Source organism: Fusarium falciforme, chromosome 1 (genome assembly GCF_026873545.1).
Source record: "Fusarium falciforme chromosome 1, complete sequence".
NCBI lineage: Eukaryota > Fungi > Ascomycota > Sordariomycetes > Hypocreales > Nectriaceae > Fusarium > Fusarium falciforme.
Genome location: NC_070544.1, coordinates 2,863,613 through 2,877,018, shown reverse-complemented (window position 1 = coordinate 2,877,018; position 13,406 = coordinate 2,863,613). Strand labels below are relative to the sequence as shown.

The following is a 13,406-nucleotide window of genomic DNA, read 5'->3' as shown; positions in this document are numbered from 1 at the left end:
GAGTCTTTGGTAAGGCGCCCGGGGAATGCGGTTGATTGATACCGTCCTCATTTGGATTTGCTTTGTCCAGGAATACCGATTGCAAGGTACTTTGTTGAGTGATGATTTAACTAGAAGTGGCTAAAATCGTCCCCCGTCAATCGCGGAAGGAACAAAACATTTGACTGTGGAAACAGAGACGTGGTGATGCATTGGCGGATGGGAATGGAGGTTAGTCGTCAGCCGCATACCTCATGGTCCCTTGGCTGCTCCTTCCACTTCCCCTTCGTTGCCTTTTTGGATGATACAAGGAGTGTCTGCATTGGAGAGAGTGCGTGAGTGCGTGCGTGCGTGCCTCCCGGGACCATCGGTCCTTCCTCGTGGAAGTTGAGGTACAGTACATGTACACATTTGTCATTGTCTCAACGGCTGCGGGCAACTCCAGAAATCATTCGATGACCTTGGTACCTGCTTCTCTGTCTCGCTTCCTCGTCGGCCTTTTTGCTTCATTTCTCATTCACTCCCGTCACCTTGCTCAACAGTTTTCGCTCTCCCTTGACAAAGGGTAGATAACAGTCAGGCCATTTCTCTGCTCCTCGAAACGCCTCTTGCGCCTGCATCTTCAGATACCAAACAAACACACATCTTGAGCCACCACCCCAAAACACCATCGACGTCAGATTTGCCGCCCGGGTCAGGGTCAGGGATTCGCACCAAGTACCAGCAAAACGGGACCAGTAAAAGCACATGGAAAGGCTGCCATAGTCCGTCACATCCACGGAGACTCGGAGCCGGAAACTCGAGTCGAATTGACAAACCCCGAGATACAGCCTCCAGCTGAGCGGCACTCCACCAACTTGCACCCTAGACAGGCCAAGAGTCAGCCTCAAAAAAAAGAGAAGCGAAACAAAACAGAGCCAACACCCAAAAGCGATTGCCATTCCCATGCTACTGGACTGGAGGACCTCGTCCCACAACAGCCCTGAACCCTGAAGGCAACCCTCCTCGCAGAAGCAGACGCAGATGCAGCAGACGCCGACAGGGGATTGACTACCAGACCGACCAACCCTTACCCGATCGCGGCGCGAGGTTCCACCCAGCACGAACGACGTCACTCTGCCCCCAGGCCATTTGCCATTCTCCCCCATCTTCCCCCCGTCTTGTCCACAATCTTGCCCCATCTCTCCCGCAGGTCTCGCCCATGTCGCCCACCGTCCCAGGCCCCATCTCAGAAGCTAGTCGATACGTACCTACCGCCGTGTAATGCAAGCGCATCTCAGCGCCAGCCGACACGTCCACTGACGACCAAGTTGCACCGACCAAGTTGAAGCGTTCGCCGGGGCTAACCAAACACCCCTGGTCGGATGGGGCTTGTCTTTCCCCTCTGGCTCTCGACTTTCATCGACCCCTCGATATCGGGGAGCTTGGACTGACTCTGACTCTGGCGCTGACTCTGATCCGTCTCTGCACCGCCCGCCGGTGTCGCTGCTATTCAAAATCGCCGCCCACTTGGCTTTGATTCCCCCTCTTCAGAGTTGGGCTTGACCAGAATTGGTAACGGCGATCTCTGATCATTGAACAGGCTGGCTGCTCCCCTGTTTTAGAGTTGATCAGCGTCGTTCACATTTTGTGTCCTCGTCCCATTCCCATCCATCCTCTTTGTCTTTATCAACCCCTCGGTGCCCCCCATCACCACCTCGCACTCTTAAACTCTCCCCTTCTTCCCTCTTCTCTTCTCTTCTAGCCCATCTACTCGCTTCTCATCCTCATACATTTTTATTTTCACCAGTGTTTCCATTGCACAAGCAGCGTCCATCAGCCCACATATTTCCCATCACCATCACACAATTGACATTCACGTGTTACGCTGTTGATACCATTCTCGAACCACTCTCGCACCACTGCCGTCGGCGTCTCCCCATACTACACCGTATCCACGACTATAACTACCGGCGACGGTAGTTTCGAATTTTTGCCCATCATGTCTACCGACACAGCTCAAACCACCACCAACAACGGCGAAATGTACACACGCAACAGACGAGGATCAATCACTCAGGCCGCCCTGACCAATCTGTTCCAGCGAGGGAACTCGGTCCCCAATGGCAGCGGTTTTCCCGGCCAAGCCTCTGGCCCAGTCGATACTGGCCGCCGACGCCTCTCAGTCACCACCCTTGGCCTCTCGGGCACCTCGCCCACCAACACTTCGTCCTTCATCCGACGGGGCAGCATGTCGACCAACTCGAACAATTCCGACTCGATTGACGAGAACGCCATTGAAGACGACGATGCGTTCTTTGGGTCCGCTAAGACCGCGCCCACTACGCCTTTCGTCCGACGAATGAGCTTCGGCACTTCCAACATGCGCAACATTCGCCCCAACGGCAGTCCCGGAAATGGTAATAGCCCATCCTCTCCTCCCTCCTCTCAGAATGGGCGAACGGCCCATGGTGGACGAAGGGCGTCGCTTGCGGCTTCACCTGCGCAGGGGTCGAGCATCTCGGCCGCTCTGTCGTCGGCACGCCGTCCAAGCATCGCCTCTTCTCTCCCACAGGCAAGCAACACCAAGTATCCAAGAGCCCCGTCTGACAGTTATTCGCGCCCAGACCAGCAAGGTTTCAACTGGTCCGAGCAGCTTAGGTCTCGCGCCGAGAGCTCCGTCACCGGTGCTCGTCCTTCCTTCTCGCTCGCGTCAACCTCTCCACCCCGCGGCAACTCGATCCACGATCGGGCAAAGTCCGTCTCCGAGATGCCCCAGCCCCCGGTCCAAGCTGCTTCCGTCAAGCATCAGCCAAAGCAGCCTGAACGGCCCAAGCCGGATGCCTTCCAGGAGAGAATCCTGAAGGGAGACTTTTACATGGACTGAGTGGTGACACACAGGTTCCAGAGTCTCGCGACCACAATGATGATGATGATACAATGACGACGACCCGCCCACTTGGCCACCGCTGTCCGACGCCTATAATAGCCGTCTTGGACTTGTTTTTTGCTTTTCACCATGTCGGACCGCACTGCGCAATGTCGTTCTTGCTTCGGTCTTTGCACATTCAGCCAATTTTCCCTCCAAGGAGATCCCTCTCGCTTAACACATGGCTATTTTCTTCGCGCTTTTTATGTGTTCTGCAAGCAAGGAAAGCTTCTTGGGACGCGGCGTCCCTCGGAAAACGCTGGAAAACTCGAGCTCAAAATATGCAACCTACACGGGATCTACGGATGGCGTACAGGAAATGAAGAAGACGGAATGATTTGGCAGAGCATACTCTGATGGAACTGGTGGAAGGGTCACACTGACGACAAATACACTACGACAACTAGCGAGCATGGGGAGTTTTGGACTTGAGTGATTGCTGGCGTTTATGATTTCGTGTTTGAGTACAGGTACGTCAAGCACGTGTAGGACTATCAATTATCAACCGGGAATGGGAAGAAATGATATCTGGGAGGAAATCGTGAAGAAGGGCATTTGCCACTTCAAGACGTCGAGCCAAGGAAGCGGCGGAGTTGGGGCGGCGGCTGTCCATGATAATGGGCTGGTAACTATTTGGAAGGGGGCATCAAGGCGGGAGGAAGGATAGTCGAGGCGTTGAGCGCGGAGGGCAAGGTCTAGACCACACTAGAATGAATGGAAACTGGTCTTTGATGCCATTTGAATTGTCCAAGACGGTGATGCAGTGATGAAGAGTGATTTCTTGGCCAGCCAAGTAATGATAACGATTACAGTATCTGTTCAGAGCCCTACTTGATATCATGTACATGGTGGATGGGAGAGAGAACAACTAAGCTAATACAGACCTAGACTTGTCCGAAACGGGGGTAACTATAACACCAATAACAACCCCAAACCAACTCCATCCCAGACTCCAGCACCCAAAAAAGCATGTGAAAGTGATATCAAAAGATATGCTCGCTCTCGTGTCCTGAGCCCTCGGCTCCCCTTGAGCCAAGTCATCCATCCATCAACCCGACCGAGAGAAAAAAACAACCACACACCGCTCTCCCCACGTGCAAGCCCACATGCCGCAACGAGCGCTAAGACGGATACTCCGGAGCGTGCAGCTGGCTGCATCGTGCATGAGGCGACTCGGGAGCGTTCCAGAGGATGGAGGGGGGGCGTTGTGAAGGATTAAAAGGTTACAGAGAAAAAAGTCTACATCGTTTGATCTGGGCGGCAAAGGCGTCAAACGTTTTTGCTGCGACGGGTATCAGAAAAGACCGGGCTAGAAGCTAAAGATGTTGCCAGACCCGGGAAGACCCTGGAACACGTCGTTGAACCACGGCTCGTCGAGGAAGATGCGCATGCCGTCCTCCCACATGCCTTGTGAGCCCATACCCATACCCATACCCTCGAGGTCCCAGCCGGGCGCGAGGCTAAAGTCCTGCATGTCGGCGGCGTTGAAGCCATTGCCGACGCCCGACGTGGTGGGCAGCAGGGTGGGCATGACGGGTGCCATAGCCGCGGCCAGATCTGCCGAGAGAGGCGGCTCCAGCTGGGACATGGTGGCCGGGCCCGGGGGCGGGAGGGAGGAACCCGAAGAGCCGGCCGTGTCGGCCGACTGGGTGCTGTCGTGGAAGAATGGCTGTGGGGGCTGCGGCATGGCCGTGCCCCAGCCGAGTACCGAGGGCCGGCCGCCGGAGGGATCACGGTTCCGGGGAGCGGCGCCGGCGCCGGCACCTGTAGCGACTTCGGAGAGGAGCTGTAGAGGGGTGTTTGCGGTCGAAGGGCGCTCTGAAGGTTGCGACGACGAGTTATTAATTGGAGTGGGCGTCTGCTGCTGCTGTTGCGCAGGAGGAACTGAACCCGACTCCTTAGCCTCGGCCTTGGACTGCTTATAGAACCAGCTGCGCAGCATGACAAGGACAACGAGGAACTTTGCGGCGGGGCGGCAACGATCATCAGCCGCCGTGGCGCGGAACTTGTCGAGCAGGGCGTCAAGGTGCCGGCCGACCTGCATGTCGTTCTTGTTGAAGATGCGACCAATCTCCGATCCCGGCGCCGAGGCCGAGAAGTAGAGCTTGATGAGCATTACAACGGCGTAGGCGACGCGGACAAAGTTGAAGACGGGGAGGCAGCGAACACTGAACACGTCCATGGCGAGAAACGCGCTGAGGAGGCTGTCGACAGAGCTGAGGCATGTTGATATTGCGCTAATATGGGCAGCCGTCAGCTTCTCGTTGTTAACGAGACCATCGCGGAGGGAGTCGGCTGAGAAGGGAGGCCTCAAGGGTTCCACGGCAGTTGAATGCAGGGCCATCTCGTGCATGTAGAGGCTCAAGACGCTGAAACTCATCTGAAGGGTTGCTAAAGTCTGTCAATGCATGCTCCAGATGGCTAAACTAGGACTTGACTTACAATGTTGGAGATCTGCAGGGATGGATTCACGGTAGTCTTTTAGGTCCTGTTCGAGCCCCTTGAGAGTATACTGGGTCTTTGGGTCGGTGATGCTGACGTTGGCAGTAGGATCGTCGAGACCAAACTGGACGCCAACCTCCTCTGACAGACGATGAGTCCAGACGAGATGGCAAAAGTAGGCGTCGGTTGGCGCAGCATCTGGTGAAGACTGGAGGATCTTGACGCTCTCAGACATGAAGGGGTTCCAGCGGATCAGGTTCGGCCGATGCAGAGCCATAGACGTGTTAGCCGCCAAGAAATAGCACGTCAACCATGTCCGACGACTCTCCATGGTCGTTGGATCCGGGGGAACCCATCTCCGAGTCGGACCAACAAGGGGACCAGTGCGCCAGCTATCAGGTATCACCTTGCCACGACGCTGCTTGACCTTCTGGCCGAGACCGATGTCAATAGCCATGACAGCAGCCATGTGCACCAGCTGGTAGAACTTGAGTTCTTCGAAATGCTCCGGAGGCCAGTACCATATGACGGCCACGTTGAGTGCCTGCACCATCTCAAGGCTCTTCTCGCCCGCGAGCATCACCTTTTCAGCAAAGACGAGCATCAGCTCCTTCTGCAGTGTCTTCTGGAGAACGGGCGACTCGGCCGTCGCCGCAGCCATGACAGCCAGAAACAACGTCGGCTTGGTCCTACGGAGCTCGGCCACCGTGAAGCCCGGCGGGAAGATAACGGCGGGGAGGTGGAAGATCATGTGGTCGTTGTACCGCGCAAACATCTCGGCAGCTTTCTCCATGCTGATGATGCCGCGCTCGACAATGTCGCCGCCCTTTGCCCTCGTCAGGTACGACGCCAGTGCCTCTGCTGGCGTCTCCTCTGCACGCTGTTGCTGCTGCTGCTCGTCTGGACCTTGGCGACCCTCAAACTTCCTCTTCTGCCCAGCTGTCGCTGTATTGGATGCCCCCATCGGCTGGCTGGGGGATGGTCGGTCCGGCCTCCCACCCTGCTCCGTCGTTGGCGCTGCAGACATAATACTATGTGATGGTGTAGGTAACCCCCAGGCGGGGGACTGGTTGGGGTTCCTCCAGGCGATATTGTAAGAAGATGCCGGGGTCGCGGCGGTAGCAGGATCGGGCTTGTATGGTACGGTCGGCGAACCCCCAACGCCGTGTCCGTGGCCCCCAGGCGGCGCAGCCCTCGCTTGCAGACTAGCCGTCAGGGCATCAATCTTCTTCTCCAGCTCGGCGACCCTGCTATCCGTCTTCTTCTGGCGCTTGCGCGTGGGCATGGTGACCACACAGCTCCTCCCAGCCTTGCGGCATCGCTTGCAGGGCCCCTCGTCGTTGGGGTCTGGCTCGCAGCGCACCTTGAGCCCACGACACGCCTCGCATGCCCTTGGCCGCTTGGCGTCCCCTCCATCGGGATCGGTGTCGTGATGCTGCTGCTGTTGTGGCGTCAGACCGGTCGGCGCGTCGGGTGTATCGGCGCCGTCGCCGTTGTTGTCGACGGCGTCATGGCGCGCGTCGTGAGCTGGCGACATCAGGGCGGCGCCACTGGGGGAAGGCTCATGGCGGGACGGCGACGCCCTAACAATTCCGTCGGCGGCGCTGTTGTTGTTGGTCAATGAAGAGGCTCGTTCGCCGCTGCTTGCTCCGAGTCGAGGATCCAATTCCATCGGGGGGTTCGTCGATAATGTCGGCCGGTCAAGTCTCGAATTTGGCCGTTCATGACGCTTGCGATGGAGAGCACGGCAATCTTTGGCCCCGTCCTCCGACGTTTCCGGGAGGGACTACCTTGAAAAGGGTGCATGACTAAGCAGTTGTCGGAGCATCGCCTCCTATCCTCCGCTCCCCTTGTTCTACCAAGACAACTTCAATGTGATGCATCACTAATCAGTAAAAGATGGTGTATATGGAGACATTTCTCATTACTATAGTCTGCCGAGAGTATTCAAAACAAACCCATTTTCTCGCATAAAGAGTCGTCAATCGTCCCCAAAGTGAATGAATGAATGAATGAACAACGCCCATCCACGACGAGGCCAACTTGACGTGGCTTGCAAACTATCCAAAACGCCATGCTAAGTCGAAATACTTCAACTGTCCTTGTCAACGACGGACAGACAGACAGACCACCCAACCTCCCCGGCATCCTGAAACTCTTGAAACTCCACTGCAGGGTCTCGCATGCTGATTATACACGTGCTATCTCCCCAGTCTCTCGAGGCAACCTCTTCGTGAACTAGCAAAAGCAACCAAGAGCCTCTCCTCCCACCCAGGGCAAACAAGGCAAATAGCACTCCGAGTTGTAACAATAACGCCTCTTCAAGGCACCGTTGATTCCGCTCCAGGATGCAGAAAGAATGAGAAAAAAATATTAATAGTATAGAATCGTCGTAAATTGGTATCATCGCGTGTCAAAACGAGTGGGTATGGTATGTTGCAAAAAGCAAAACACAGAAAACACCAGTCACATGTACAGTTTAAAATCGCGTTTCCTCTCGGAGGCGGCTCTTTGATCCCTGGTGGTGCGGTCCCACGATGCCGCCCATGAAGATGGCGCTCTCGCGGCGTCGGTTAGGAACAAAGCTCTGGTCGTACGCTGCCGAGGCACTGCCGAGATCCTCGTGTGAGGCCTGGTAGATACGTCGGTCATATCCGCCGCGGGTATCATGCCCAGAGGGCGGTCGATATCCGCCATCGTAGAGTGGTCGTGAGTCGTAGTGATTTGAAGGGTCGAAGCCTGGTCTGGAGGCGCTCGATGGAGGCGACGCTCGCACTGCAGGATTGTTCATCAACAGAGGAGGCGTAGGGGTGGATCGCTTCAAGTTCTGGATCGAATCCTTGCGCATTTGTCCATGAGGAGAGGCGCCTCCTGATGTTGACGGTCGAGTAGGGAGCTCGAATCGTGGCGGTGCATCAGGGAAGCCGCCAGCGTGCAGGTCAGGCTCAGAGATAGGTGATGGAAGCTCGTAGACCTCAGGATCAATGCCAAAGATGCCCTCATAATTCTGCAGGAACATGGCAAAGACGGGTGCCGGAATGTTGAGCGTGGGTGAAAAGACAATACCGACATTGCGCACAGTCATCTTATTCATGTCCGCGTTATTAATGATCTTAATCAGGAAGCCAATCAGATACTTGAGCAGGGTGGCATTGGCTTGGGGAAGCCGCTGAACCAGCTCATTCATCGCGGCAATCTTTTTGGTGTGATCCGGAATCTCAATCGTTGACAAGAATTCCATGTGAAGCTCTCTTGTCAATATTGTCGTCGGTAATTCTCGCAGGTACAGTTTGAGCAGAGAAGCAACGGCGTGGATGTCGTAGTATTGCGGATCAGTCACCAAGTTGACATCTCCCTCAGTGTTGAACCTCTCCCGGAGCTGCTTGATAACCACGTTAGATCCACTGAGTCGGAAAATTCCTTCTTCGAGCACAGCATCCTTCGCATCCAAGTACTGGATACATCGATAGACAACAGCCGGGACAGGCACGTTGACGTCCGTGGGTGAGTTGTATCTAACGGCCTCTGCCAAGGGAGCTCCAAAGGCTTGCCGAACGGGACCTTGGTACGCGTTCTGCGGCGGCGTTGCGTTAGATCCGCCCTCACTGCCGCCGAACAGCGAGTCCTGTCCTTCAGAGGAGGAGCGTGTCTTTGGACCGAACCCAAAGAAGCTTCGCTTCCTTTGCTTCTTCTCATCGTTGGTCGGAAGTGACAGACCTGTCTTGTTGCCCCAAGCACCAGCATCGGAGATCGGCTGTGGGTCCTTGGGACCCGAGATGAGCTTGCTAGTCTGCGAGGACAGGCTATCAAAACCGTGGTGGTGGTGATGGTCGGGCAAGCCGCCCGAAGTCTTGGGTCGCGCAGGAGTCGCAGGGGCTGCAAGTTGAGGGGCATCCCCAGCCTGAGTGTCACCGTATCGAACACCGATCAGGGTATCCGAGTCGGAAGGATGGTGATGAGACTTGTGCGGCCCCTTTCGGACCTTGTTTCCGCCTGCACGTTCACCCAGCGATGTCTGTCGGTCGTGAACTGGGCCGCTTCTTGAAGGCGGGGGCTCAGAGTCATCTGGATCGCGGTAGTCGATCCACTGCAGAAGCGACTCTACCCAGCGATCTCGCTCCCTGTCGCTTTCGGCGCACAGCACATGCTTAACATGGCTGCTCAAATCCTTCTTCTTAGGCTCCAGAATGAGGAACGCGTGACGGAACTGGTTGTCGAGATCTTCGCCAGTGGCTCCCCGAGCCGGTGATTGATTGTCGTTGCTTTGGGATTGCTTGCCAATCTGTGCACCCTGAAGCTTGATGGTTCCCAGGTGAGCGCCGCCAGGTACTTCGTAGTACTTCAGATGCGGTCCATCAAGAACAAAGAATCTCGCCTTCCAACCACCAAAATTCTTGCCCTTCTTGGTCAAGTAACCGCTACGCCGAGGCCGGCCATCAGCCCCAGTCTTGGAGCCACTGACCTCAGATCCTGAGTCGCCGATAGATCCTGTATCATCAGAATTGGGCGGGAGCACATTCGTCGACAGATACTTGCAGACCTCAACGGCTGTGTTCGTGTCGAACGGGGTGTTGAGCAGGTCATCCATAAACTGTTCCAAAATCGCCCTCCGAGCATCAAGCTTGGCTGGTGCATGTCCACTGAACAATGAACGCTCCGGCATTCTTGCCTTGTATGAAGAGAATTGCTTCAATCGCTGATCCAGTTTTGTCAGTGACGCCGAGTCCTTCTCGACCCGCCAGAGCTCGCCGTTATCGGCGCGCGAAATGACGGCGAGAGTAAAGACCGGGTCCTCCTCGAGCTGCGTGAGCGAAAGCATGCTCGCTCTGGATGGCTTCATACGCGATGATGCCACCTTGACCTCGACAGAGGGAAGAGCGTTGGGTGGGAGGAGAAGATCGGGATATTCCTCCGTTACCAAGCCCTTGTAGACTTCTGTTCGCTCGGTCGGACTTGACATTCTCGTCGCTGGCTTATCCGCGTAGCCGATACTCTCTTCCTGCGCGGGCTGCTTTTTCGGTGATGTAGGATCCTCGGTAATGGGTGCGGTCGCTGGTGTCCTGGCTGGGGTTGCTCCTGGTGTTGCCAAGGGAGTGTTTGGAGGCAATGGGATAGGCGCCCGAGGGGGTCGCGGTGACAAAGGCGCAGCTTGGAAGGGCGCGGTCCTTGGGGACAAAGGTGGCGAGCTCATGTTGAAAGGGCGAGGGCTGGCAGGCAAGCCAGGGCTCAGTAAAGGCGCAGGGATCTCCCTTGCCTTGGGCGCGTTAAGCATCTGTGCCAATGAGGCTGTTTCAGACTCTGACTGAGATGTTGGAGGCACGTCCCTCGGGGATCCAGGTTGGCTAGACTTGCTCTTCTTGGATGCACTGCGTGCAGCCGCTTCCTTGAGAGCGATGATTTCTCGCTCCCGGTCGTCCTCCTCCCGCGTTCTTCGTCGGCCGCGTCGATCGTCGACAATCTCGTCAACTTCCAGGATATCATCGTAGTCTGAGTCTGTCTCTTCATCCTCGGGCGAAGGGCTCAACTTTGGTCTCTTATCCTGAATCAACTGAAGGGGCGCAGGCGGGGGTTTTCTCGGCGGGGGCGCGGGGAACTGCGAGAATCCTTCATCAGTCCTGGGCGTCGCCTCGAGAATAGAAACAGTCGGGAGGTGTCCGGTCGGAGGCTTTGGCGGTGGCATCTTCGGCGGTTCGCTTGGCAGGCTTCGCGATGGAGGAATGGAAATGTTGAAGGCAATGTCCTTGAGAGGCTCCTCGCTCTTTTCCTTGCGGGCCTGGTCGGCGGCCCTCTCCTCTGCCTCGTGGTCGAACTTGTCTAGAGCGTGATCCTGAGGCTTTGGCATCGAGTGTGCAGGATTCAACAATTCACCCACTGCTGAATGAGGAGCGCTAGGCTGGTCAGCCGGTGGTGTAATTGGATACGGTGCCATGCTGATATCAATCGGAGAATTCTTCGGACTGTCGGATTCGAGGGTTGGCGAATCTGGAGTGACTGCCTGCTCCTTTGTTCGCTCGATATCGACTCGGGGGGCAGAGGTTCTAGGAGGTTGAGCGGGAGCCTTTCCAGTCCCACTGGGTGTCTGGGAAACAGCGGGAATAGACATGACCTCCTTCAGCTTCTTCCTGTACTTTTCCTTGTCTTTCAAGGCTCTTTCGAGATCCTTGTTAAGACCGAGGATCATGGCTCGCTGCTTATCGACCAGGCGCCATAGCTGACCATTTTGTTGCGACTGAGAATGCTTCTCCTTGAGCAGGTACTGGATAAGTGCCTCGGGGCTTCCCGCCGTCTTGATGAGGTTCGCAATGTCATCGGCGCCATGTTGACCATCCTGGTTGCCGTTGGGACCCGACTTTATTGAGATTGCAGAAATCGCTGAGTCGATGGACGAGTTTCGAGGCATGGACTTGGAGGACTCGGCCTGAGTCGCAGCTACCGGACCAGCCATGGCCGGCCGGGGATTCGAGATTGAGCCTTGGGAAGGCTTCAAAGTCACGGGGTCAGAGACGGTTCGTAACTCATTCGGACTACCTGGATAGCCCAGTCTGTAGAATGGTGTTAGTGTGCGGCGCCCAAGGCCGGATGGTCGTGGTACACAACACCACTGCCTTTGAGACGAACCTAGGGCTCCGGGGTTCTGGTGATCCTTCGTCGGATGAGTCGCTATAGAACGAGGTCTGTCGTACAATAGCCGTCTTCTTGGCGACCTGCTCGGCTAGAGAAGTCGGCGTTGGAGTCTGTCGAAGAGGGAAACTGATGGATCTCGGACTGGGACTCGTGGGCCCGAACGGAAAGTTGAGCGAGGTTGCAAGCGGACTGGAGATGGCCGGTCGAGGGGATCTAGATATCCAGGCGTGTCAGAAAGGCGACAGAGGATCTAGTACAGTGAAATGTTGCACGACAGAGCGCAAGATGGACCCGGGCCAGATGTGGAAAGGCAGGTTGAGCGCGCACGAAGTACAGTGTTCGCCTCACACAACATTCAACCCGGGGTAAAGAAGGACGAGGGAGGGGAGGTAATTGATGGTGAAAGATGACGGAGAGCAAAGATGTGTGGCGGAGAGGAGAGATTGTGAGAGGCAACGGCGAAGGGGGCCAGGAGGAGGTCCGGGGTCAGCGACGGCCGGGGAGAGGGGGGGGGCGTGTGGAGAGGGGACCGAGAGCGGACTTGGGACGAACATGCTCACTCACCTAGGACCCGACGAGGATAACGAGCCGAGGGACGGGACGGCCGGGTTAGAGTGTATGATGCGACCGACGGTTGGACTATCATCGACGGGGACGTCGGAGGGGGAGGCGGCGCGGTTGAGGTTGTGGTGGTGATCGAAACCGAAAGCTGGGGTGGTGGTCTCGACTGGTGTTGTGGTAGCAACATCGACAGAGTCGGAAGCAGGAGCAGAGGCAGAAGCAGAGGCTTGAGCACTCTGGAGCGCAAGCCGCGACATGGTGCGCTACGTCTTTGTCATGCACTGGGAGGCATGCATCAGCCAATGGGTTACAGGCCGGGACGGTGAGGTTTCGAAGATGCCGGCTGGCGCGCGGTGGGAATAGTCCCGAGCAAGGTTACATGCAACTGTAACCGCGATACAACGGAGCACAACGCAAGCGCAGGCGCAGTCTGCACTGGCACTGTACAGCGTAGTGTAGTAGTAATAGCAGAGACGGGAGTATCAATAGTAGACGGAGGGCCGCTGCTGCGTGGTTGATGGGCGGGTTTCGGTGGGTGTGGAGTTTGGTATCGTCTGCTGACTGGGGGTTGAAGCAGGCGAAGACGACTCGACTGGGATGGAAGCCTTGTCGCAAGGAAGGTCGCGAAAGGAAGAAAAAAAGGTGGATTTGCCAGGCGACTGGAGACAGAGACGGGGACGGGGGGAGGTGACCTCAGGCGTAACGGGCGGCAGCGGGCACTGTAGCGAACGGCGGCAGCGGACGCAGGGCGGACAAGGGCATGGAAGGGACAATACAATACAATGCTCTATCGTCGAGAGCAGCTAGAAGAGAGAGGGAGAGAAAGCCCGCGCTGAAGGGATGTTGGAGGTAAAAGGGAGGTAGGGATTGTCGTCTCTGGAGAGACGACCTA

At 56.4% G+C, this 13,406-nt stretch overlaps 3 protein-coding genes across 3 annotated transcripts; 1 reads left to right on the top strand and 2 right to left on the bottom strand.

The window, feature by feature from the left end:
- Positions 1–1,960: 1,960 nt before the first annotated feature.
- NCS54_00078300 (Hypothetical protein) lies at positions 1,961–2,845 on the top strand (the record flags this gene model as incomplete). The annotated part of the gene is made up of 1 exon (XM_053146422.1): positions 1,961–2,845. One exon carries the CDS (start codon positions 1,961–1,963, stop codon positions 2,843–2,845), a length of 885 nt encoding a protein of 294 aa, XP_053002397.1.
- A 1,351-nt stretch (positions 2,846–4,196) lies between these two features.
- Positions 4,197–7,046, bottom strand: NCS54_00078200 (Hypothetical protein; the record flags this gene model as incomplete). The annotated part of the gene is made up of 2 exons (XM_053146421.1): positions 5,330–7,046; positions 4,197–5,278 (listed from the first exon to the last, which is right to left on the bottom strand). Exons 1-2 carry the CDS (start codon positions 6,999–7,001, stop codon positions 4,197–4,199), a joined length of 2,754 nt encoding a protein of 917 aa, XP_053002396.1. The 5' UTR covers positions 7,002–7,046.
- A 762-nt stretch (positions 7,047–7,808) lies between these two features.
- NCS54_00078100 (Hypothetical protein) lies at positions 7,809–12,771 on the bottom strand (the record flags this gene model as incomplete). The annotated part of the gene is made up of 3 exons (XM_053146420.1): positions 7,809–11,871; positions 11,948–12,166; positions 12,518–12,771. The coding sequence occupies 3 exons, from the start codon at positions 12,769–12,771 to the stop codon at positions 7,809–7,811; spliced, it is 4,536 nt and encodes a 1,511-aa protein (XP_053002395.1).
- Positions 12,772–13,406: the final 635 nt, after the last annotated feature.